This window comes from Lipophrys pholis (assembly GCF_963383615.2).
Source record: "Lipophrys pholis genome assembly, chromosome: 4".
Taxonomy (NCBI): domain Eukaryota; kingdom Metazoa; phylum Chordata; class Actinopteri; order Blenniiformes; family Blenniidae; genus Lipophrys; species Lipophrys pholis.
Window position 1 is genome coordinate 13,750,376 of NC_137637.1, and position 26,735 is coordinate 13,777,110.

At 40.5% G+C, this 26,735-nt stretch overlaps 1 protein-coding gene across 1 annotated transcript in view; it reads right to left on the bottom strand.

Moving 5' to 3' along the window:
- Positions 1-26,215, bottom strand: part of suclg2 (succinate-CoA ligase GDP-forming subunit beta) — a 121,185-nt gene extending 94,970 nt beyond the window's left edge. The window contains exons 1-2 of the mRNA XM_080460891.1: positions 26,115-26,215; positions 2,327-2,468 (exon numbers count right to left, since the gene is read on the bottom strand). Of these exons, the coding sequence (XP_080317017.1) occupies positions 2,327-2,468; positions 26,115-26,192 (220 nt within the window). The 5' untranslated portion in view covers positions 26,193-26,215. The remainder of the gene's footprint in view (positions 1-2,326; positions 2,469-26,114) is intronic.
- Between the last annotated feature and the right edge of the window lie 520 nt (positions 26,216-26,735).

Genomic DNA, 26,735 nt, shown 5'->3' on the forward strand with positions numbered 1-26,735 from the left:
TGACTTTCAAACCGCACAGTAGAAAGGAAATTTCACAAAAAAATGCCAACGTGTAATTTCTGGTTATGCTACTCCAGTGCAGGCTCTCAAGAGTAACACGACGACGCACAATTACTATCCAACTTGCTGGCTCTCCAAAAAATAAAATGCACGGCAAATTCTGAATTATAAGTAACTCAACCCTCGAGTCTGACCTGCGTTTTATTAAACTGTCTGTTCTTTTCCAAGTCCACTATCCCGAGCCTCTCCATTTTATCCCCTGCCAGGCAATATAGGTACTGTCATCAGAATATATATCTTCTTCCTCCTATTCAGTTTATCTTTGTCTGCATCGTAACCTGGGCCACGGAAAGCAGCGCCCCAGGCGCATGAGCCCGGAGACAGCGGTGAGAGTGGCACCTCGCTGGCTGACAACCAACCTGGATGCGCTATCACAAAGCTGCTGCTGTAGTTGCAGAGGACAATGAATAAAATATAAAGCCGAGGGTAGAAATATACACAGTATGTGTCGGGCGGTTTGCTGTGGAAAGAAAATGGAACAGGGGAGGTAAGGAGACAGGAGAGAGATAGAGAAAAGTATGGGTGCGTAGAGATGGGTATTAGGGCCTCTTTGTTCATCCAAGTGCAATGTATTTGTACTACGAGTATAGAAATTACACTCTCAGTCACTTCTTTACATGGCTTTGTGTGAATTCATAAGGGAAATGATCCAACTTGTACCAAAAGGATTAAATGTAAATGCACTAAAACGCAAAACAAAGAGAGGGAAAAAAAAAAAAAACTAAACATATAAAGCGTGAGAAACTCAATACGAGAGGTTGTGGAACAAATTAGTGCGGATGAGTGCTGTGATGAAAAACAAAACAGGCACGGCCACTAAGCTCAAACAACACAGGCTCCCGCACGTAAGCAAACGGCATAAAGACGCGATTAAACTTGATAAAAACTTCAACCCTTATTAAACACAGCCATTTGCACATGCTGTAGCAGGGCCAGGGAGCCACGCGGCACAAACAGGGGCTGTTAAGGTTTCACCGTTTTTCAAAGCAGCACAATTACATCTACCGCTAAACTAAATCATCATCAACACTAAACGTAACAAAGGAGTGAGCCCGCATCTCGCTACAGCTGTAGTTAAAAGAGAAGTACAAACGCAGTTCAAGTCGTAAATAGCACGAATGGGAGGAGGAATGATGTCATTTCAGAGTAGTTTGATAGAATTAATGTTACTGGAAGGAAAGTATGAAATCAACACTACACAAATGCAACAGAAGACCTCATAAATATGCTTTTTTTTTTTTTTTTTTTTTTTTAAATAATATAGACACTCTTCTGCAAAAAGTTTGGAAATATTTGTGTTTTGCAGAACACAAATCAAGTCACAATACCGTGCCTCATTTTCTCCTCACATGTGTTGGAAGCAACAAGATGGTCAAAAAGTTCCACAGTCCACACGGAGAAGGAGAGAGAGCATTTTATAAACGTTCCACCTTAGGAGCCGTTTTTGAAAAAGTTGCATTTTCAGTGGCTCTGAGCAACGTTTCCGTGTAAATAGACCCCCCAAAATGCACCAAAGGTTTTGCACTGTTGTGTAAACAGGGCCTAAGAGAGAAAACATCACCACACTGAAATCAGCGGCTTCTTAACCCATGAGCACGATTTACAGAGTTATGATGAAGGAAAAACACAATGTTTTGGTCCATGCTTGGGGCCGTAAATAAAATAAAAAATTCTTACATTTGTGCACGCTAAAAGCGGATTTCTATTTTATTTTATTTTTTTGTGCAATTTTAGGTCCAGTATGTTCATCCAATATATCAAAATGAATAAATGTGCTGAAGAAAATGACAACAAACATTCACGTTTTAATAGCTTTAAATAGTGAAATATGAAGGTAAAATCAAAAGTAGTCAAACTGACTTTATACAATTGTATACAAGTTGTATTTATTCTTTTTTTTTTTTATGAATTTGTGCATCGGTTTATGAAATCAACTAATTGAATATGTTTTCTAAGTTGTGAGACTATTTGAAATCAATCTCTCTTAAAACAAAATCTAAACTATTTCAAATCAAACAAAGCCAAATGAAGGAAGGCCGCCAGTGAGAGGGAGGACTCTTACTTTATTCATTCATTGTTCCATCAAAATACATGTCACAATAAGGGAAATCATGTAAATATTTGAGGTAAAGACATGTTTTAATATTCTATGCTTACAGTTGGATTAGGGTCAGGCAACTAGAACTTACCCTTGAGCTCAGAGTAAGTCTGCATGAAACAATGGTGCAGTGAATCACGCAAGTTTGTGTGTGCAGAGTCCACTCACTGAGTCTCTTGGCGGCTTCCAGGGCCTCGGAGGCTGTGTCGGCCACGTAGAAGCGCTGGACAGCCACGCCGCTCTCTTGCATCAGCTTCTTGCTCTGGTACTCCTGCAGGTTGAGCCATCTCCTGGGACTCGACCAGGTGCACTAGGGGACGGGGCGAAGCAAAGGGATTCAGACTCTCGCTCGTGAGCGAAAGGCGATTTAACACAGTGCGATAGGGCATGCTTGACTAGGGCTTCTATCGCAGTTAATGATAACCCTTTTTTCCTCTCCAGCTCAACATCTCAGCGCCCTCTGTGGACAGACTTTACAGTGTATAATACCTAAATGTGTCTAACACCTGCCTCAGAGTGTACCGGCTGCCTTCCCTGCTCCTTTTTTTCCCTCCTACCACCTCACACGCCTTTTTTTTTTTTTTTTTCTTCTCCCCGCTCTGTAATGAGGCGGGCAGCCGGGCCCGAGCTGCAGGACAGCTCAGGAGCTGTTTGCTCCATCAGCAGACAGTGGCCCTGTCAGCTCCAGCTGTTGTTGCTATTAAAAAGAAATTGGCTTTTTAATGTGAGAGAGAGACACGGGCTGTGGCGGAGTCAGAATCCTTCCACGCCGACACAAAGCTCTGTGTACACCGTTTGGTTTCTGTGCACGTGTGTGTGAGCGTGTGTGTGTGGATACGTGTCTGCGCGTGTATGTATGCTAATGTTTTCACAAGAACAGATTGAGGGAGTCAAAACAAGGATTGCAAGGTAAATTATGGCTGATCTTTATTAAATAATAAATATATTAAACTAATATTAAACAGCAAGAGTGCACCGCGATATTTTACAGCGGCACAGTCAAATTAAGCCGACATGGGCTACAAACCACTGTAATATCTGCTGGATGGACACAAGACATTAGTCATTCAAGGACACCTGCATGAACACAAAGGGCACATTTAACAATGCAGAAGGTGATGGTATGTCTGCAGCATAAAGGCTCATTGTTGACCAATACTGGAATATTGTTTCTTGTACAGTTAAAACATCAGTACAGCAACATGATTTTTTTTTTTTTTTTTTTTTTAATAACCAGCTGCTCAAGGTTTGTTCTGTGCCTTACAGTGTGAAAAACACATTTGTGTCTCGGTGCAAACAACCTAAAAAAGTGATGATGGCATCAAGCTGTGCCATCAAACATGAAGTGGAATCCTAAACCGACAGTAGCACGACCAGATGATGCTCCTTAAGGAAAGGTTTTAGAAAGTTCAAGATGCTGGCTTTTCCAATAACACCTAACGCCAGCAGGCAACAATCTATGGTGTCAATTTTGACAATAATTTGAACTTTGGGCCTGATTTGGGCTTTTTCAATGTTGTGTTGCCTACGTTGTCATGAAGAGAACAAAATGCTCAATCAGCTGGTGTGGTGAACAACAACAACAACAACAACGGACTTTCTACTATGTAAGTGGGATGGATGGATGGACACTATTGCATGCACATGCATTACATTTGCCTTTCACAGGTCATAGTTTAGTTTTCGTTCAGTGGTGCATGGGGGCGTCACAAGTCCACTCCGAGCCTATTGAAGACACCAGTCAATCATTCACAAAGCAGGGACGTACAGGAAGGGGCGGGAGCGCTGGAACGGAGCGTATTTGTTCGGCACTTCTCAACGGTTAAGTGATGGAAGAGGTGAAATGTAGCCTTGACTACCCTTAATGACTATTTGCGATTGAAGGATAATGAGCTCGACACAATCGCCTAACTAGGCAACAGCCGACCCAGGCCTTTTATATCCCAAACCGAGTGTAACCACCAATGAGCTTCAACAGAAGACTGAATCGAATGACCTGCGATCCACTTTTCATGCCAAAAGCGACCAGTCACTGTGCCTAAACACACTGTATTAGCATGTTTTATCCATTCCAACTCTCATGAGAGCCAGTCGGAGACTTCATTAGAGCCAGAATGGTTTGTTTTCGAGAACAGGGCACACTGATATATGCTGGCCTCTTCTTTTGCATAACTGAATACAATAACGAGGGTCATTTGCAGGTTACCTCTGCAGCCTTCTCTATAACACCACACTACTCCTATGTTTTAGTTATTGCAGCTTATGTATGTGTGTGTACACATTATATATATATGGATTCATGCTTTCACGTCTGTCTCTATAAGCACTTGACCACATCTATGAAGATGATATGACTCTCTTTAAGTGGTGCAGAGGGATTGAAAGGCAAGGCAGAAAAGTAGGATCTGTGTGGTATTACAAACAAAAACAATAATTGTGGAAAACCAGCCAAAGCTCAAACAGATTTGAGAAATTAGAAAAATGTATTTGAACAAAATGGATCATCTGTATCCCAAAGTCTGTTTATTGACAAAATCTTGCTCGGGTTTACGGTATGTCTTTAGGAATCATTCTCTGCAGTCATTCATTCCGACACGTCTAATTTGGCGAAGAAATATTGACAAAAACCTAAACTATCCAACCGGCAGAAACACTCTTCAGTGTTTTGCCGGCTCACAGTTGACTGTTGTCAGCTACCTAAAGGGGCCTCTCTCTTAAACCATCCACTTTCCTTGCCGTCGCACAGTTTGCCCGGGGAGAATAAGCTCTGCTGCCTGGGTGCATGTCTCTATCCGTCAGTCTCCTGCTCTGTATTAGGCTCAAAAGAAAATGGCAAACGAAAGCCACTTGCCGGAGCAGGTTAAACGTCTCTTTAATGGATCTAGCCAGATTAAATGTTGACAGGGACACATTGCTGTGGGGTCAAGCTTACGCTGCCATCAGATGTTGGCAAAGTGCGACGGGTTTAAGCCCATTATGATACGCCGGTGGTGACATGAGTAATGCCATTCTGGACAATCTCAACTCGGATCAATTTAACCATGAATCACTTATACAACAATCGAGTTTCTCAACTATTATTCTTGTCTTCACTATCATCGCAACATGTAGAGATTCAAGACAGCACGAAATCTCATGGCAACAGTAAACCTCATGGTTAGACAATAAATTGAAGACAAACACATTTAAATCAACATTTTCTTCTTTTGGGTAGCCATAGGCTGCTTTGTGCATTCTGTCTGACGCCCTGAACACATGACACGCGACTTTTCCCGGAATGTTGCAGTGGAGATGAACAAATCAAAATTGCAATGATTTACAGAATCATACATAAAATAGACATAAAGCAGGTTGACGATTAACTGAAAGAACAAATTTCCTTTTCAACAACGAATGGAATCAAGTTTGCTTGCATGTGGCTCACTGTCCTCTCCTTTGCTCTCCTGCGGTCCCCTAACCACAACCACAACAGCAGAAATATCTCCACCTCTGAGTCTGGTTCTGAAGGAGTTTTTTCCCTTCCACCGTCTCATATGCTTGTGGAATTGTTGGGTTTTCCTCTGTAAAAGTGACTTGAAATGACTGGCGCTATAGAGATATAATTGTATTGAACATGCTAAATACTCATTTAAAATCTGATTAAAACTATACTGTAATTGGAAAAATGACTGCCGTTTAGTACTCCGTTATTTGACAAGTCAAGACGCTGTAGAGGGTAAACGGGCTCATGAATAAGGGAGAATCCTAAATGCGCTGCCGGTTGACGTTAATGTGACCTGAAAGCCATCGCTACAACCCGAGAGGAAAAGAAAAGCACATTTCTGCCATAAGCAGGATGCACCTTGGGAGTTACAAAAAAAAGAAAAGAAAAAGAAAAACTCAGTAACCGCATAGAAATGCTGGTTTTCTCAATTCAGCTACCCAGAAAACTCCAGTTACATGTCAAGTCATGTGTAGTCTTAAACACAAACTGTGAAGAAAAGAAGATTGTGAAACTAAACTAAAAAAAAAAAACAATAAAAGAAAAATCCATATAAGCTTCCAAAAATAACAATGAGTACTTCCTGGAGAAGTCAGGTGTGGCTGGAGGTGGCCCTTCAGGCATTGACAGTTACCTTGGGCGAAACACCAGAGAATGGTAAGAAACCTACTGCACTTTTTACTACATACCAGACCCACGGACACGCTGCATTAAATAGGAACTGTTAACACCTTCACATCCGGACTTCACACAAACTGATCCTGTAGTGCATTTTAACAAACTAACACAGCCACTGATCTTTTCTTTTCACTGTTCCTCCAAGGAGAACATACTCATCAGTGCTTTGCTCGGCTCCAGCGAGAGTCAACCATAGTATTTTGTAGACTTCACTTGCAACGTGAAGTACGTTTCCTTGAAAACATGCCTCCAAAACCCCTGTGACTAATAGCAAACCGTGTGTGTTGGTGTTGTCCTAACCTGATCCTGAAAGGCTCCTGTACTGCATGTTCTCTGCATCTCTCTGACGGCACAAAAAAAATAGTCTGTAATGTCGGAGTAAATGAGCTCATTTCAAAATGTTGGCTAGTCTCACAGCAGCCCTTGCTTTAAGCTGATTGAATTAATGCTTTACTGTGATCACTTCCATCTGCTGAATATTGATGACCACTTCCATCAGTGTTTGTCATTGGCATAGTGTGACAAGACAAAATATGTAAAATTCTAAGCAATAATGTTTCAAGTCGCCACTGGAAACACAGTCATTGAACACTAACGGTGCTGTTGGAAAAAGTAACCATAGATTAAATTACTACTTCAGCCAAGTTCCTCTAGTAGATGTTGATCAGCGCTGAACTCTTCCCAGAGAGTATTTATTAGATCCTGGTCTGGGCTCTTTCGGGACCACTCCTAAAAGGTTCATTTTCTCTTGTTGCAGCAGGATGTAATCCATAGAGGTTCGTGGGCCATCATACGGAATCATCAACCCTGCACGACCTGTCCGCCATGTCCTGAGCTAGAAAAAGCAGCTACAAATTATGATGATCCCTCCGCCGTGCTCCACAGTGGCAATGATGCTCAGATGTTCAAATGCAGTAACCTTTGTCCGAAACGTGTCAAAGTCAAGTACATTTTTATAAAAATAGCAACGTCCTTTATGTTGTCCTGCAATGGCGTTTAAATGTTTGTCTAACTGTCCTCTGTAGAGCAACTAAAGTCTTCCAAAACCCTTCCAGTGTCATCTAAATTAACAATTCTTGAACAAACATCATGAGATCTGTTTTTCCAAGCAATAATTCATTTTATCAGATACCCCGCTGGAACAGTAAACTACAAAAAAAACATATTACAGAAGTCAAAGTAGCACTACGAGCCGTCTCCAGTCGTATTTCATTGATTGTACTTGAGGTTTGCAAGCTCTTGACTCCAATTAGCTCCCCATGCTGTCATTAGCCTAAGGCTTCACTTACATTTTTAAGCAGCATTGTAAATGTTTTATTGCCATGTCCGATGAATACTAAAGATCAGCATTTTTTGTCTTTGATATTAGGTTAAGCAATATGCCGATTCAATGCAGTTTAGATGGTATTTCATAATCAAATCATGTAGAAATGTATGAAAATTCGATGGATTACCATTTTTTTTTTTTTTTTTTGCCTTGGTCCAACCACACCTGAAGCGTGAGTATCAGAGGAAATTTCTCTTTAATTCACAAAATATGTGATATTATCAATTTTTTTTAAACATTCCCATTGAAGTACATGAATATTGTTGATTTTCCAATATTGTACACATTTAAAGTCTACACCTTACCCAAAAAATAAATAAATACAGAGCCTCAGTAAATCAGAGATGCAGGAAAACAACTTCCTGACACTTATGACTGATGCCAGAGATTGGAAGAAAATGTCATGCTTGTATGGTATGGCTGTAAAAGTGAGGATACAAATTTCAAGTGATGTTGTGACACATGTAAGGAAACACACAGAGCTCAAAGTTATTTGGAGAAAAAAAAAAAAAAAAAAAAACACGTGGCTTGATCAGCAGACACCTTCAGCAGGATACGCTGTCATTAAAAATTAAGCTTAACCATCAAATTAAGGCAGGGTGCGATATGGACCACACTATAATCAACTCCTTTGAACGTCTGCGATCAGAGTATATTCTATTTTGTATGCGACAATATTATATGTTGATTCAGATTCAGGGTAAATAAAAACAGAAATTGTGCATTAACCCGAATCTGCCTTATAATAATACAGCCGACCGTGACACTATGGTATCTTATCTAGAGTAAGGGTGTCAAACATAAGGCCCGTGAGTCAAAACTGGTCCCCCAAGAAGCTCCAAAGTTTAGAATTAAAAGTTTTTATGGCACTATTTTACTGGTCCAGCCCATTCTAGATGAAACTGGGCTGTAGTGGCCCCGAAACCAAAATGTTGATGTAAATTCTCCTTCCCCCAAAGCGCCACATGTTTCAGAAAAATGTGACAAGTCATGAGTTGGGTTCAAAAACAGTATCATTACTGTAAATTCAAAGGCTTTGTTAGTATTTTTGTAAGCCTACAAGATTGTACAGCACCATTAAAAAAACATTTGATATTTATTTTGGTAAACCTTTCCATTGGTATTACTTAACTTTTGTATATTCTTTCTGTCCAGTGTATGGCTCCTGTCCAGATTAACTTTCCTGTGTCTCTTTGAGGTCCTGTCTTCCGGCTTTCAAATCTTTGTGTAATAATACTCAGTTGATGTTTTATGTGACTCTGGGAGTTTTCACTTAGCTTTCACTTCCACATTACTCAGCTTGTTTTTCTTTCTCTAATGCATTTTGGGTCTTAAGTACTGATATAAACTGGTCCTGTTGCTCTGGTGACTTTAGTTCTCTAAGTTTGACATAGCAAGTGTTTCTGTTTGACATCTCCGTACCTGGATCCATGTATTGGGTGCTGCGTTTGCTCCATGTGGATCTCTGCTGCACGCCTGGCAGTCATGTGACCATGTGTAGCTTGTGGGCATAATGTCAACAAACTCCACACAGGAGAGATAGGCACTCTCACAGGCACATGTTAACATTTAAATTGAAGATTGCACACTCTTTATGCAGTTATATAGTTGTAAAACCTGACATTACGATTTCAATGATTCGAGTAGTACTACATAGATAGTAAACACTGTTTTCCAAAGGGAATTATACTTTAAAATCACCACAAACATGCTTTTAAGTCCTTTCCAGTCCCACGTAATGCTATCAGATGGAAAACGATGATACTGCCGTGGTCTTGACAGGTGACAAATAAAGTGAGCGCTTCTTATCTAACCTGGAAGAAAATAGTAAGCGGTGGACGGCGATATTGCAGCCAGACAGGCAGCTGGCCCGCCGTCCCCTGAGATGCAGTTTCTACAGTAATTATCAGCAGCAGCACTCCAGAGACAATCCTACTCAGTCCTTCTCCCCAACTCCTGCTCCACTTACTCTTAATGCACACAAAGAAGGCGAGAATAGACTCACACGGGATGTGAAATGCACACCGGTGACGACACACTGGCACAAACAAAGTTGTATGCAGTGGGCCCAAGATGGGATAAAGTATTCACAGCAAAACTCTTCGACACACAAAAGCACTCAAGATCCTTCTTATGAGTGCATCCAAGTGAAGAGAAATGGGACACAGTGGCAAGAGAGAGTTTGGAGCCGTGACAATGATAAACAATAGCATTCTCTATTAACAGATGGAGGTATGGAGAAAGACAGCCAAAATGACATTTAAAAAAAAAAAAAAAAAAACATTTTATCCATCGTGTCAATTGAAAATAGAAATAGTTTTTATGAAGAACAAGCAAAAGTGTCTCCTTTTCACTCTCAGGTCATGCATTTCAGGAACTCAGATTTTTGACAAAACATTAAGCACAAGTGCCAGATCTCCGAAAAAAAAAAAAAAAAAAAAAGGTTCCCATGCTTCTCTTGTAGGTCAGAGACACATTTCCAAAAGGAAACTAAATGCTTTAACGAACCATGAAGCCATACAGTTTTAATGTCATCCCCCTCTATTAATAGCCCGTCATCATCTCCTTTACTACGTTGTGCTTTTGATGTAAAAAAAAAAAAAAAAAAAAATGCAGAAAAAAACCTTCAGCACCAAATTCAAATGAGGCGAGGGAGAAGGAGGCAGAAGTCGTACTGAGGAAGCACTTATTCTGAGAAAGATTTTTGCTTTCAGCAGGCTTGCAGCAAGAGTCTTGACATTCAGCGAGTGATCACAAATGTCACGGCTATATACTGCAGCAGAGGTGGATACTAACTTTTTTTGTTCTTGGCAAAGGGCTTCTTATTTAACAGGGGGGAGAAAAAAAAGCTTTGAAAAAAGGAATGGCCCACTTTTACTTCCATCTTAATGGTGCATTTGACTCATGCTTTGATTCAAGCGTGTAATACTTGACAATATTTAAAAAAAAAATCTTTTTTTACTCGATTTTAAATCAATCAAATTAAAAACTAACTAAGATCAATTGAAACATTCTTTGTTTGACTTTATTTCATGTAAGCCACAGACAGTGGTTGGAAATGTGATGGATTTGCATGTACTTGACTTGACATACATAAATGATGAAAATCACCAACGCTTAAATGGTTTTTGCGTTTTCGTTTTGAAAATGATGTCCGTTTGCACCGGAATGGCAAAAATGCTGAAAACAATGTGCCAGGCCACACGTTGGCGCTGTTGACTGTTTGTGTCAGGAAACCATGTGCAGGAGCAGCGTTCCTGTCGCGCACACGAAGACATAGCCCAAGCCAGGGGTGCGCGATATTGGATCGTGGAGGATTAGAACGTGTTGATGGTCGCACCAGAAGTTCCTTGTGCACCTGAACCAACCAGTCCTGGCCAATTACAAGCGTGTCTGTTTTGGTTGTGTATCGAGGAAGCGTGGCTGAGGGCGAAATCGGGAATCGGTCGCGAAAAGAAAGTCCACATTCGTCGTGTGGAAACGGTTTGGCTTTTCCCCGGATAACAAAGCACAAGCAACCGTGATTTGCAAAAGTGTGCAGATACACATAAATCTTGTTAAATTATGTGTTAAATCATACTTTGCAGAACTGCCTTTATAAAAGTTTTTATTTTTCCCATTTGAAATAAGCCTCAAATAATATTAAAATTATTTAACATTTTGTTTTAGAATTTTATTTTATTTTTTTTACTTTTCGTGTTCGTGTTTCACTGTTCATGTGAAAGCTTCCTCAACAGCCAAGGGCAGTTTAGCTTTTATGTTGCAAGAATGTACTTTATCAGTGTGGTTTACCTTTTGGTCCGTTTACATGTTTAGCACTTGTTGGCAAAGATTCAACAACTATCTAAATTACAATATGTTCAGAAAGGTTCTTTGGCCTAAATTGTCTTTTTCTGTTGGGGCTGTTTCATATTGGAAAATGGTTTGGTTGCACTGTTCAGAAACTTGCCAATGAATCTCAAAAACCAATGTAAAAAAGAATTGTGCTAAAATCCTGATGATGATTTTATTATAGAAAAATGTGTGATATGATATTTTTGCCATATCGCCCTATCGCCATATCTTCTCAAAGATTTCTATCTTGGGAGCCGTTTTCAAAAGGTTGTGTTTTCAGTTGCTCTGAGGACCATTGTCCTTTAAACGTATACCCAAAAGGAAACAAAGGTTTTGTGTTTTCACTTAGTGGCACAAGGATAATGGAATTGATTTTTGCGTAAACCACTGACATATACAATCATCAAAATTAAACGTAACATGAGTAATAGGTACATTGAATACAGAACATCTGAAAACAAGGTAATGAAAAGAAGAAATAACGCAGAAAAATAATGAAAACATTCCCTGAATACAAACTTTAAGGACATAAGAAAAAGGTACAAAGGACCAACTGGAACATTGAAATGTGCTGAATAAACTATGTCACCATCCGCTTCTCTCCGAGCTCTCGTGACCTCACACAAAGACATGGAGAGGACAAACAGTGCCATGGCAGCAGATGCATCAGATTGCCAAGTCCTTGTCGCCACTCCACGAGTGGCGTTGAAGGACAAACTCTTGGTATGCGCAACCTTACTCCCAAAACACTTCTGTGCCTGGACCATATGGTATTCAGCACATGATCATGCAACATCAGGACTTCTCTTCCTCCTAAGAGGGACAAAATTGTGCAGTCTCATGTTTGGTTGAGTGCAGGATGCACAATGTCAAGCCACACTTGTTGGAAGTGTCATTACAGTGAGGAGGGATGCTTGATGACGGCACTTTGCAAAGTCATTTTAAGACATGCCACCACTCTGTCGTTTGCCCTTCTGTTCAACTTAAGGAGTCAATAACCTAGGGCTAATTTAAAGCAGTTGTCTTTATCACTGTGAGAGAGCGGAGCAATGTCAAAAAGTCACCAGCTGACAGAGTGGTTCTGGCTCCCTTGGAAATTTATTAGAGCCATAAGCCTTAATTTACAGGGGAAGGTTACAAAGCAGGCAATCACCTCTGATCAGGCCCACATACAGCAGCCAGTCGATGCCACGACGTGCATCAATATGGCACTCACAAAATTCAAAGAGTCGACAGCCCAGGTCAAAAAACACATTCGTTTCCTGGAAGTGAAGCTCGACAAGATTCAAGTGAGTAAAGATGTGATTCCTCCCTGGCAGGTGGGAATGCTACGGGAAAGTTGTCTTTCAACACTGGCTATGGGACATTTTAACAGCTCGGCCCATGCTGTCTTTCCCAAATCCGTCAAATCTATACATGAAAACTGTGTTTCATTATAAATATGTCTGGTCAACATAAATACATAAAATGTCAAACATCAAACACTAATGAAAAGACTATATCCCCGTTTGCACACTGGAAAACTTTTGTTGCGTTTTGGGTGTCCATTCACACGATAGTGATGCTCGGAGCCACTGAAAACACAACTATTTGAAAACGCTCTGAATCCATCTCCATGTAAACAATGAAAATGCTATTTTTCGGAAACGCATCGACCCACCAAGATTTGGAAATCAATACTGTATAATTAGATATATTTCCTAGATAAATGCAGACATTTTTCCCACAATTAACACTAGGCTGAAATATTTTGTTGAAAAAACTTGCATAACAAATCATTCACTGATATTTGATGTATTTTTTTTTCCTGAAAATTAGCCAACCGATGTGCAGCTCATGTATTTAATCATATAAATGACTTTAAATGCACCGGCTCCTGATTCTCAACAGAAAACATTATTTCCTGACTTGTTAGCCAAAGTGAATGAGTACTTTACGGGGGTTGCACTTTTGCGGTAATGAAACAAGATCACTACAAGACGCCATCATGAGCAGGAGGAGGACCTCGGGTGCCCGGTGCTCTGCTGGTGAGAAAGTCAGGCAGCAGACATGTTAAAAAGGTGGATCTGATTGATGATGTGGAAGACACATGCAAAGTGGTTGCTGCTGTATGAGTCAATCGATACCTTATGGGACACCTCAACAAGAACCATTATCACTCACTACCTTTCAGAGGTCAATAATAAAAGTAATAAATTACCTTATGGAGTTTTATTTCTTCCACCAGTTTATACATTATGAATATAAATAAAGCTTTTATATCCCCTGTGCAAAAAACTGCATTAAGGCAGTAAAGAAAAGAAGTGAGCCAGAATGCATTTTGATCACAAGACTATATCCTACTTACAGAGACTATCATCATTAAGATGCCTTGATCGCTGGGCACAGCGAGGCTCCATTAGTGGCAAACTTCCAATGAGTCAATTTAGGATTGATTCCCAAAGGAGTCTATGCAGAAAATAAAGAAAGGCTATTGGTATTTCAAGACAACAGAGGCCCAATTTTAAACAGGCATGCTCATAAGGACACTCCGAATCTGTATTGATGTGGCCCACAAGACAATACTCTCAGGACTGAGAGAAGATTATAGCAGTCCAATCAGGGAGTGCTTCGAAAGGAGACTTTTAAAATCATTTTAAAATCACAAATGTCTTCCTGGTGAGTGTCCTTATAATGATTGCGGAGTATTCCCAGCCTTTCAAAACTGGAGATGACCTTCCTCATTGGATTCTTTTCTCAAATGTCAGTGGAAAAAGATGACATTTTGTTTGAAGCCTTAAACCCATTTGGTTCTTTATACAGTGAAAGCTTCATTCAATGGACGTCAAATCAATTTAGGGTTTTGTTTAATTCACACAAGCAAGGTGCCTTGTAGACAGAAGCTTTGTGTCTTTTTCATTGAAGACTAATATACTTCAATCATGACTCCTAGAAGGTAACTGATCCAGTACAATTAATTTGCAGATATTCAGATGCCGAGACAAACTGTGAGGTTTAAATAAGTAGTTTTAATATGTTGCCAGGTCTTGGATGGGTTAGCATACAATAACATTTCACTACTATGTACAATCTGAGTTGATGATGATGAACAAAACTGCTTTTGACATTGTCTAACAGTGTAACCAAAGTTACTTCTTTTTGGCTTTTCTTTTACTTTAAACAATAGATAAAAACAGAGCTTGAATTTCATTTTCCAAAATGGGGGGGGGGGGGGGGGGGGGCGAGACTATGCATGAGCTTAACTATAGGTCTTACATTTCTTAAAGTACTGGACACAACACAACGTTGAGACCCTGCCATGAAAGCTGGCGACCTCGTTGAAAAAATGCTAACTAGCATTAGCCTCAAAGCCATGTTGTCTGGGTAAGTTTGTAAAATCCTGCATAATGCAACAGCTATAGATGGTTTTTTTTGTTTGTTTTACGTTTACTGCATTTTGCACCAGACGGTATCACTAAAATTAGCCTTTATGTTGACATTGTAGTCATTTTCTGTAGTAATCGTTCAATTCATCTTGTATACTCTGCGCCACAACAAAGAAAAACTTTGAAATTTGATTTTAAAGGTTATTATGGCATTATCTTTCCAGCCCAGCCCACAAAACATAACATTGGGATGCATGTGGCCCTTGATCTATCATGCGTTTTTCTCCCGTTATCGAAATATGTATTTTCCCTTGCATTGCAGCTAATTTTGCACGTAGGCATTTTGGCATTTACTATTTGAGTGGTTTAATTTCCCTAAATGGAACGCGTCAGCACTGTTGACATATTTAGCAAACAATAAGCCTTTATAACGATGACTCTTTTGTGTTCAAAGCATCATTAAAAAGGACCTTAGCTTGTATTTAAAATATTTATCCTAACATTTGCATAACTGTTCCCTCATTGGCAATTCGGTGTTGGATTTTTCCCTGCCAAAAAAAAAAGCCTAACCGCACCTGTACAAAGCTGTGCACTGTGTTCTAAATTGCTAGCCACAGCCAGCAGACAGCTGGAGTTTCCAGAGGCAATGAGTATCACATATTATGACGCAAGATCCCCAGATGCCTAGTAAGGTTAAAATCCTCATTACTTGTCATGGCCAGACCCTACCCCTTTGAAATGACATTCCCTAATTAGTAACGACAAATGACTGCAGAGTTAATTAACCAGAATGCTCCTTAAGGGGTATTATCAAATGTTTAAGAAATTAACAGATTGCCAGTTCACAAATTCTATGTAATTGATTTGTTCCCTTTCAGGTTATGAACTCGTCTCTGTTCCCAATCCATTTAGCTAACCAACCGGGAAGAATTTAAAGGCAAGCTTTCCATTGTCCACCTCCATGAGCATGTGCTGAACCACATGGCGGAATACTCAGAGCGTCTATAGGAATCACGGCTGTGCTGACTGAAAGTCTCTGCTAATGGGGCGGCGCTCTGCTAGTTGGTAGCGGGACATAAAGACAGACTATTTGCAATTAGACAACCGGCATGTCGCGAGTTGTGATTGAGGTGACATGCAATAAAGGAAACGGCCCAGGAAAGTCCGTTTCTCCATAAACATGCCAGAGTCAATAGGCACATTTCCATTTAAAGTCTGCCATGTCGATGCTTCATAAAGCATTAGTGGCCTAATTCAGAAAGCCTGGTTTCCTCTAATTAATAAAGTACTCGAGCGTGGAAGGCAGACATTCTTCTGCAGCTTTGGCAGTGTTTACCTAGAGTTGGATGAAAACGATGGCATGCAGTTTTGGTAAAAACCTTCGTGCCACTTGGTTTACAGAAAGTTCAATGGACTGTCCTCTCAAAACAACCTTGAAAGACAATGGACTACATCTGCAACAGTTAGGTGCATAAAGGCACACAGATTGATCAACCTAAGCTGTCTTTTGTTTATACACCACATGGTGCCAATTTAAAATCTAGTGCTTTTCTTTGAATTTCAGACTGATATATAGTCAGAGAATTTATTGGGGGGGGGGGGGATCTAACCATTTAGTTATTTATAAAGATCGAATTACATAAGGCCCTGGATATGCAAAGATGAGCTTTTTGCTCTCATTACTGCTATTAATTACTTGTAGGTTTCCATGTCCTTGCCTCTTAAAAGCTAAGGTTGTGCCCAGACCATCTGAGTGTGGAGAGAGAAATGACATCTGCCAGTTCCAGAGCTGGGGATAGAACAGTGGAGCAGAGATAGAGGCGGGAGCACCAGAGCATGGCTCCAGGATTTAGATCAGTGAGATTTGCATCATTGGCAGGTCTTTAGGCAGGGCAGGTTTAATCTCCTGTAGACAGGCTTAAGAAAGCAAGACCTGACTGTTGTGTCTCCCCAGAAAGGGATTTGGGTAATTAGCATAGTTAATAAGAGGAGGGTGTACACAGATGCATTCAGAGGTGTCGGCTCTAAAGGGAGAGACTGCTCTGTTAGAAACTTGTTCTTAGCAGAAGGATGTACAACTTTGTCAAAGTGACGCTGCAAGTTTGGAAAGTCCTATTCTTGACTTGAATTCTTTTACACAAGAACAAGAAACAGCCCAAAAAAAAATCTACCCTGGCAAAATCTGCAGAAAAATAACAATGTTTTCATCAGCTTACATTCAGAATCAACTTATTTATGCACTCCTACACAAACAGTTACTGCAGGAAAATCAATGACGCATGAAGAAATACAACTTCTCTTATAGCTTCACAAATGCCTGATGAAAGATCTACAAAGAACTTCCTTCTGGGGCTGCTCAAAACATACCACTTTCAATCAGGTGTACTTTCCTGACTCATAAAAGTGCACTCCAGTTGTCCTCCAAACTCATTATTCTGACCGGGTTTTTTTTTTGGACTTGAGGAACTGATATAAAAACCATATATTAAGAGCACTTTAAAAACTTTAACCCCAATGTTATATCACGGTATTGGATTTTAAATCCTGCTGAAGTACATGCACAATGACTACCATTAACTTCCTGAAGCCTTTACCACTAACAGAGCCAAGTGGAAGCAGGTCTTGTGAGGTTTTGCTGTGATGAGAAGATTAGCCTGACTGTAGCGACCACTACGAGCAGCAGCGACGGTTGTCCAGTGCAGGCTGATGTTCCAAATACTTGAGTTTAATGTGGTATTGCTACAGTGGAGCAATTGCGTGCCATTATACACTGTCCTATTATAATCCTCCAGAGAAAAGTAACTCCAGATCTTCTACAAGAAGACTCCACGAGAGGGAGGAAGGATGTCCGATGGCAGTGTAGTCCCAACTGGTGGCAGCGTGACCTTGTACGTGAAGAAAAAAAAAAGTACAGGTGTCGACTGGTGAGGGTAGCAGTTGGACATTCCTCGTTTGAGACAGCGCACAGTGTGACTTTATTGTTGTTTTTACCAGCAATTTGAACATTTTCAGACCATTTCATTGACATGCACATATAGCGCTGCCATAATGTCACCTATGGGTATGATTTGAAGTTACCATGTTCTTCTCAATGTCAAACTCAGAAAGAGCAAAAACATGTTAATATCTGACTGACAATGTTGTGATCACAATCATTCCCAGTTTGGAAACAATTGGAAAGCAGCTCAAGACCTAAAGGTAAATATGGGGGGGGAAAAAAATTAAATTCCAGCCTTTATTTTTCTTTTGTTTTTATGTAAATGTGTTTAACAGCCAAGACCAGAGCCCATTTGGAACATGAGGCTGACAGGTGTTTCTTGTTATTCTGGTGCAGCCTGTTTGAACATGTACTTTTGTTTTAGCCTTGACTTTCACATGTGAAGACAGCATTTGTGGTTAAAAAAGAATAACAGAACACAGAGACTTAGAAAGCCGTCTACTGAAGCTATTGTGGAGCCGAGGAAAGAGAGAAAATCAATCTGAGAGCATTGCACAAACACCGGGCATAGCCAAAGCAATAATTTGAAATGTAGTGAGAAAGACACAAGCCATTGTTATACAGAGCAACAGACAGCTGAATAGGTCAGCCAAGAAAATCAACAACTGATGACAGAAACATTGTGAGAATGGTAAATAATGATATCCCAACAGCAGTCGGGGACATCGCCAACAACTTCCAAACTGCAGTGGTGAAGGAAGCAGAATTCACCGTTTAAAAGACAATTTAAAGAATGTGTTAACACTTGTCTAGGTACAGTTAAAAGAAAATCGGAGACGAAAGCCACATTAGTGATACCATTTATGGAAGTGCGAAAGCTGTCATCCGCACCCTGGTGCACACCAGGTCGTGTGGTTTGTTAAAAGTCTTGACGCAAGATGTAATAGACCTCAAATTATTTTTTATCAATGTGCAAAGAAAAAGAGTTCCTGCCACTGTTTTGCTCCCTTTATTGCTTTTATAAACAGTTGGCGAAACAATAAAAAAAAACACACACACACACACACACACACACACACACACACACAAATGTCCCAACATTCACAAGAAGCAATGTTGTGGACGTTTTGTCACAAAATAAAGAGAGCAGCATTCCAGCATCTTATAATATAAGACACAGTATTGGAAAATACTAACTAAGCATACGCTGAGGAAACAGTTGGACCAGAACAAAGAAAGTAATAAAGAAATGAGCCACAACTTTTCAGTCCAATCTTTTATGAACTACCGAGACCAAGATGAACCTTTACCAACGTGATAGAGAGGCCAAACATCTGCCCACGATCCAAACCCAGCTCCTGTTGTGAAAAATGGCTGCGGTAATGTCATGGCTTGGGCCGTGCATGGCAAACTCCTAAAACAGCCTCACTAATCTTTATTGATGATACAACTCATGATTGGAGCAGCTGAACGAATTCCGAATTTAACAGGAACATTGTGTCTGCCAGTTTAGCAGAGAAATGCATCCAAATTAATCGGGAAGAACTTTATCATTCAGGAGGACGACGGTCCAAAACCCACTGCCAACTCCACAAAGTACTGCAACGGAAAAGCAGTGGAGGTTTGCGCTGGCCAAGTCAATCAGGAGGCCTAATCCAACTGAGCGTGCATTTCACCTCCTGAACAGGAGACTGAAGAGAAAACAAGAAGGAAGAAAAAAAACACACACTGAAAGACAACAACTGAACAAATAGGCTTGAAGGTCATTCCAGAGAAAGAAACATTTCTGATGATGCTCTTGAGCGTCTGCTCCCTGATGACCGTGCGCTTCAAGCAGCAACGCAAGTTTAACTTCATCTGGTCTTAGAGAACTAGAGACCAGACGAAGAGGGTAAGCAGTAGGCGAATAACCTGTTTCTGTAAAAAAAAAAAACATATTCCATAAACCTAAACTAATGTTGCCACCGCACCATAATGTGGGGAAGCAGCGGTACAACATGTTAATAACCACGAGGCAAAGGATGATGTTTAAGCCACCGATGGAATTGCTGTTGCCTATGGCGCGTGAAGGTGGAACAGTGAAACACAGAAGGTATATGGTTTCACCAAATCCACGTCGGTTGAATATTGTTGACAGACTCAAAAGTGAATAGAAAATTTAAACGTGGAAGGAAAAAAAAAAAAAAAAAAGAGCATTTTGGCTGATTACTGCACCAAATATGGCAGCAAAATATCCTTTGTTTACGTGAAACTATGCGGAAGTTGGCCCGTTTTAATTTACTGAAATGACTTTTCACAAATGTACATATCAAGTACAGTTAGGGGTGTTGCTGCCAATTTCTGCCCGCAGGAGGATGAACCAATCAGAGCCAGAGATGAGGTAAATAGTGCTAACATATAAATTACATGACAATGAGCAAATACTATGAATGGATGTTTACTAAATACAGTCGTCTTACATGCCACCATTTAAAAAAAAAAAGGAAAATAAAAAAAGTGATCAAGAGTATACCCATTTCTCCAGAGACATCTTGACCACCGAGCACAGTTACCCATCAACCATCATTCTCACAGCATGCTGCAGAACTCTGCTATCAACACTGTCAGTGGACAAACCTTTCCAACAGTTGTAGTTGGTGGGATAAAATTAGAAAGTTGTTGTAAGTGTAGCGAAAGCAAACTTTCCCAAGTGCAAAACGTTGCTATAATTACCGGATGAGCTGCCCAAATAGTAGACAACAATAATGATGTTGTTGTTTGGCTCTTTGACAGCACTTTGTGTTTTTGCAGTTTCGTGAGGATGGAGATTTGTTCTTCTTTTTTTTTGGCTTTCTGTTAAACACAATCTGTGTGGATGAGGTTGTTTTGTTTTGTTTTGTTTTGTAGGGAAATGTCCATTTTCAAAAATACCCGATTCCGTGTGAACTCCGACAGAACAGGTGGTAGAATTCTGACTGTTGACCAAGCCTTTGAGGCTGCGGCTGGTGGCAGCAGCCATTTCACTCGGTCAAACAACGTTTGCACTCACGCAGTAACACAAACATCACTGTACGACCATCAGGCGGCAAGATGGATGTACGGGAGACTTTCCAGCGCTGACGAGAATGAGTCAGATCCCGGTGAGTTGCTCAGAGTTTAGCGAGAGTCGCCACGGGGCCAACTCAGTTTGTAATCCCTCTCGCAATATGCTTGCGAGTCTAACTTCATGGATGATGAAGGGGCTGTACATAATCTCCTCTATACTGTACGTTTAATGAATTACGGCTGTCAGCAATCACTGACATTGTTTTCGGGGCTAATTTTCAGCATCACTCCCACTCCTCCATCATTATCTGCACCAGAACAACAGCAGAACTTAAGCTGATATGAGCTCATCCACTCATTGCATTTCCCCCATTTTGGAGGCTGGCAACATTTCCTAATGACTGCAGCCCTTCTAAATTATTGAAAAAGCCTAAGCACCTCAGCAGCTACAGAAATGGCTATTAACCTTGGTGAGCGATATTCAAATCCAGTTAGAGCTAACTTCGTCCTCCAGTATCCCTCGCGGGGAGGAAATGTAAATGTGTTCTCGCGGAGACAGATGGGGAAGCCTCCCGTCGTTTGAAGTTCCAGCGAAAGAAGTCGTCGCAGGCGGAGGGCTCTCCACCCCCCCTCCGTAAAATATTCAGGACAGCGTCTCATTGAGGCACCTTTCTTCCGAGTGTTCCCCTCCAAACTAGACTGGGACTGGATACCATTGGGTTATTAGTGAGTGTGAACACCTTGGAAGAGAAAAAAAAAGTGGAGAGAGAAGAAAACTGGAAATCACCACTGTGCGGTGACAGTGAGAAACAGCCCGAGGATTATCTCACTGTGCAGACAAGAATTCAGGAGATTTGATTTATGAGAGCGCATACAAAAAGAAAACAAAAAAAATACCCCTGCATCCACTCCCTCTTTAAGAGCATCCTGGAGCCGAACCATCGGAATATTGTGACGTCCTCCACAATGCTGTTGAGAATTCAGGACTAATTGAAATCCACAGCTTAGCTGGCGTACGGTCAAAGCTAATACGACTCGGCTGTAGTGATATCTGCCAGTCAATCAGTTCAGGCTCCGGCGTATCAGGCTGTAGAGTCGAGCGAATACTCGATCACTGCTCTCATCACCGGGGCCGAGAGGGGGAGAGAGAGAGGGCGAGAGCGAGAGAGAGAGAGAGAATTAGATGGAAGAGGTAGGAGACGGGCAGATACAAGAGCCAGTAAATGTGAGATCACAAGTCTTGCACAGGTTTACATCATACAGACGTACTAAATTATGAGCCTTTTTTTTTTTTTTTTTTACACTTCTTACATGTTTCACTGTGTTTAACGATGAATGTAAGTGATATATGAACATGGTATGTATGTGGACAAAGTCAATATCTTTACTCCTTTTACATTTAAAAATAACTTTGTTTTCATCCCCTTGGATTATAAAAGCTATAATGCCAATGGATGATTCTATTTGACCTGTCACGTCTCAAAATTCGACTTAAAAAAAACAAACGTAAAACGTTCTAAAGGACCATCTTCTGTATTCAAAAGCCTCTTCAACAATCACACGTTCGGCCCGATGTGTCTGAGTGCACCTGAATCAACCTTGAAGAGGAAAAGTGTCCTCGAGGCCCGAGTTAAGGGGCAATCTGACGTAAACTCCCAGCATCTGTAAAAACATGCAAAGGATAAACAGAAGTGCTGAACCCCTCATGGTTGGTGGTTCAATCAGTAAACCACCCACAGAAGCACGCATGTTGTGAACCAAGCAAAAGTATTAAGGTTAGGGTTCTACGGTATTAGGTGATTATGTGGAATAAGATATTGTGTACTGTTGTGATAATGATATTGTGTGTGATAAATACACTGAATACACCCTGTTTGCACAATTAGAGAAAATTATATATTTTTTTTTTGCATTTTTTAAAACATTTTCTGAGGCTACTATAGACTCTTTGTTTTTAGAATGGAACCACACACAGAGCTTCAGAAGGTAAATGAACGACGTTAAGCAGGAATACGCAGAGCTACATCTTGACTGTTATCTAAGCATTTTCTTTTTTTTTAGCCTGAATGCCCTCGCTTCAAACTTCTGTTTTGTTGAAAGAGAAATTACGGTAGTTTCCGGACTACGAGCTGCTACTTTTTTCACACGCTTTAAACCCTGCGGCTTATAAAATGACACTGCTAATTTGTGAATTTTTACAGATTAACGGGCTTCATGCCGCCAGATTCTACTTCCCCATGTAGATACGTTTTGAGCGCCTCTGCTTCTCCAAAACTTGCCTTAAAAGTGATATTTCTGCTCCGAGTGATCTTGTCTTGTGCTGCTTTTCCGCGGCCCAGAACTCCAGCAGCTGGCGGCCGGGAGTGATGCGTTCAGGCGCATCACGTAAAGCCGCCCTGGTGGACTCTGTGGTTGAAAAATCTTCCTCCTCGATAAAATACTTTAATCAACAGAGATAAAACCCTGTGATTGTGTTTTTCCTCTCCCTGCAGTGAAATTCCTGCCCCGTTACATTGTGGACACCTGCGGCTTATAGTAAAGTGCTGCCTACATATATATATATATATATATATATACACTTTTTTTTTTTTTCTGTTTAAATTTTGCTGGTATTCAGGTGCGCTCAATAGTCTGGAAAATACGGTCGGACCATCTCGTACCATCCCTATTGGAAAGAAATGGAGACAACACTAAAACTTTCTTCAATTACCCTACTATGAAAAAATGACTCATCCCTTTCAAAATGGACATACTGAAGATTATCAGAGTGGAAGCTCACTAGAGCATCATAATGCGTCTGTCCAGGCTTGAAACATTAATCTTGTGGAAACTATCAAAAATCCAATCACATGTAACAAGTGTACTATTTGCTGAAATATTCAACTCTGTACAATGTGAGGTTATGGTGACTTTGCCCTCTAAGATGGAAATAGTTCATCATGGAGTCCATGTCAGCCATTTTCTTTGGGTAAAGAAGAATAAAAAGCCGGAGGGTTGCTTGAGAGATTGGTTTCAGAAAAAAAAAAAAAAAAAAGCATATGCGAGGTCACAGCCACCTCGACTCTGGGAGACCCAATCTAGTCAGATCATGTTCAGTGAGAGTGTCATATCTGAACAAAATCACTCAACTCACTGCAGGGATGTTTAAGACAATCTGACAATCAAGTGCTTTGTAGGTTTGGTTGTTTCCGAACAGAAGCATAAACAAACATTGGTAATAGTTTGTTGGTAACTGGGCGGTGGTCTCACAAGATCACGAACAGCAACTCTCCACCAAAAGATCATACTTTTAATGGACCGATTCAAACAGTAGCTGATTTGATCTGAGGACAATTAAAAAGCATGATATGACTTGATATGATATGACTATAACTGTACGTGCAGAAAAGTCATATGAACGATACTTCAGTAATCTCTCATAAGAACCTTTGTGGCTCCCGCAGCAAACAGACAGAAATCAAAGACATTCTGGGGAAAGCTCACGGAACTATCAGCATTTCTAAAATACCTCAAAGACAGCAATATCAAAAGAATTAAAAAAAAAAGGATGCACATTTCTAAAGTATAAATGTTCAAACTAAAACAGCAATATGCTGAAGTGCATCGTGCACAGAGATGTCAGAAATTATTTTGGAAATTTAATTTATCAGCAAATATCTCACTTCAATTTCAAAACAGCAGAAAATCGGAAATTGATATTAAAAAATAAATGCCATTCTTTTGTTTGCCTTAATATCAGTGTTAGTTTTTATCGTCATAGATTTGTGATTTTCTGTTCATTCTTTTTCACTGTATTTTACACTAGAAGGTATTGGAATCGGATTGATGTTGGGATTGTAGTAATTTTCAATTGAAATAGTTTAGTTTTTGTGGACGTATAGACATTTTCACCACATACACTGTGCATCACAACAGAGAAAAACTTTAACTTTTAAATTTAAAAGTTCATTTTTGGCTATTTTACATGTGGATCTACTCAAGAGTGAAATTGGGCCGCATGTGGCTGCTAAAAAAAAAAAAAAAGAGCTGGACACTCCTGGTAGACAAATCAAAACATTATCTCGGCTGGTACATTTCATCACTTTTTTAAAGTCCGTGTCAACATTGTATGTCTATGAACTTCATTGTATATTTTATATATATATATATATACTGAAACTTTGAACATAAATGTTCACCAATTACTGATAAATGAACCACAAGCCAGAAGGATGACCGCGTCGACCCGGCCTTATCAGCGGAGATAGACTAATAGACTATGCCTGCTACGGTCAACTTTTCTGGTTTTCGCAACACAAGACAAACTACATTATCAGTCACGATGCTATCGGTTGTGTGTCATTCACAGCACCTATCAAAAACACCCTGATCCACTCAAGTGTAAAAATCTGTTCCAAATGTCAACAACAAATGGCTCCATCAGAAGCACAATCTACCGGGGAGACACATCAAATGTGGAAGTAAATATAACATGAGATTGCAAAAGTCCAACAGACTTACCAGCATAGTGCCTAACGGAGTGTGTCTGTCTGGCTGAAAGCATGTTTACAGCATCGACAGGTCCTTGCTGTGTCCTTCAAGTATGAAAAGCCCTACCGCTGTTACGAAAATGTACGCACAAATACTCAAGATAGAAAACCAGTCAGAAAAAAATATCAAGCAGGGACACTTCATGCAGGAGAGCATGCTGATGTATTCGTCTGCCGGTCGTGACGCTTTGGATTTCATTGTGGAAAGCACAGCTGAGACTCTATTGGTTTGTGAGTCAATACAAGGCAGGGAGATTAATTTCACACTCTTTATTCTGGCACTTTAATTCTGCTCGTGACCATTAGGCCAAATGCATTGTTTGCTGAATGAATGGCCATGTAACTATGGTGAATCGTGTACAACAGGCTGAGCTAAGAGGACGAGGTGTGCAAGCTGCTCACAAACAGAGTGGATCAAAGTGCAGGAGTTGACCTTTGCACGATGTTATCTCACATGAGGCTGCAGGCACAGACACTGGTGACAGGCAAAGCTTTAGATGTTTAACATGTGACTTGGACTGAGACACATGCATGCACGGGTCAGTACCTAATCGGACAGATTTATAATTGCCATCTCAGAAACGTTGGTTAGTAAAGCTTCCATGGGTGTTACGTGAGTGTCACAGAGTTCAACTCTGACCTGTCAAACCAGTGCTAACTCGTGCTAACATGTTAGCACCACAGGAGCTCTATAACACGCTGACAGGAGTCGCAAAACAACACGACGCCTCCCCTGAGCACAGACCGCCGCATTCCGACTGACAGAAGCCGTGACACTACCTTGAGCTTGTCCAGAAGTATGTGTTTGGGTGTCCTGAGTCCTCTCAATGCAGCCTGGGATGCAATGGATGCCGCCATGTTGACACGCAATGCCTAAAGGAGAAGACGTGCGAGCACATGGCGAAAGCACGGAGCCGTTCATTGGTCGGCGGCAGGAGGTGGGCGGGGCTGAAGACGCAGACCCGGTCACTTCTATTATGAATGATTAATGTACTATTACTACTATACTGTACTACAATAACACTTATTCTATTTCCGAGGTGAAATATTGTGCATACATTTAAAATAGCATTTTTATATTCAAAGAAGTCAAACAAAATGTTTTTGAACAGTCTGATTGATTCTTAGATTTGTATTTAACAAATACCACCCCAACACACACACACACAACTGAATTAGACTTATTAATACAGCGACAAATACTACACGGTCATTTCAAGGCACTTTTACAGAGAAGAAGTAACACTTGCACATGAGCAAGTAGAGATGGTGAAAAGGAATGACTCCCTTTTAACAGGAAGAAACCTGCAGAACCAGACTCAGAGGTGGAAACTTTCTTTCTTCCACTCACTGCAGACCTGATGAGAGAAGGAGGCTTAGACGATGAACTTCCAGTTCCAC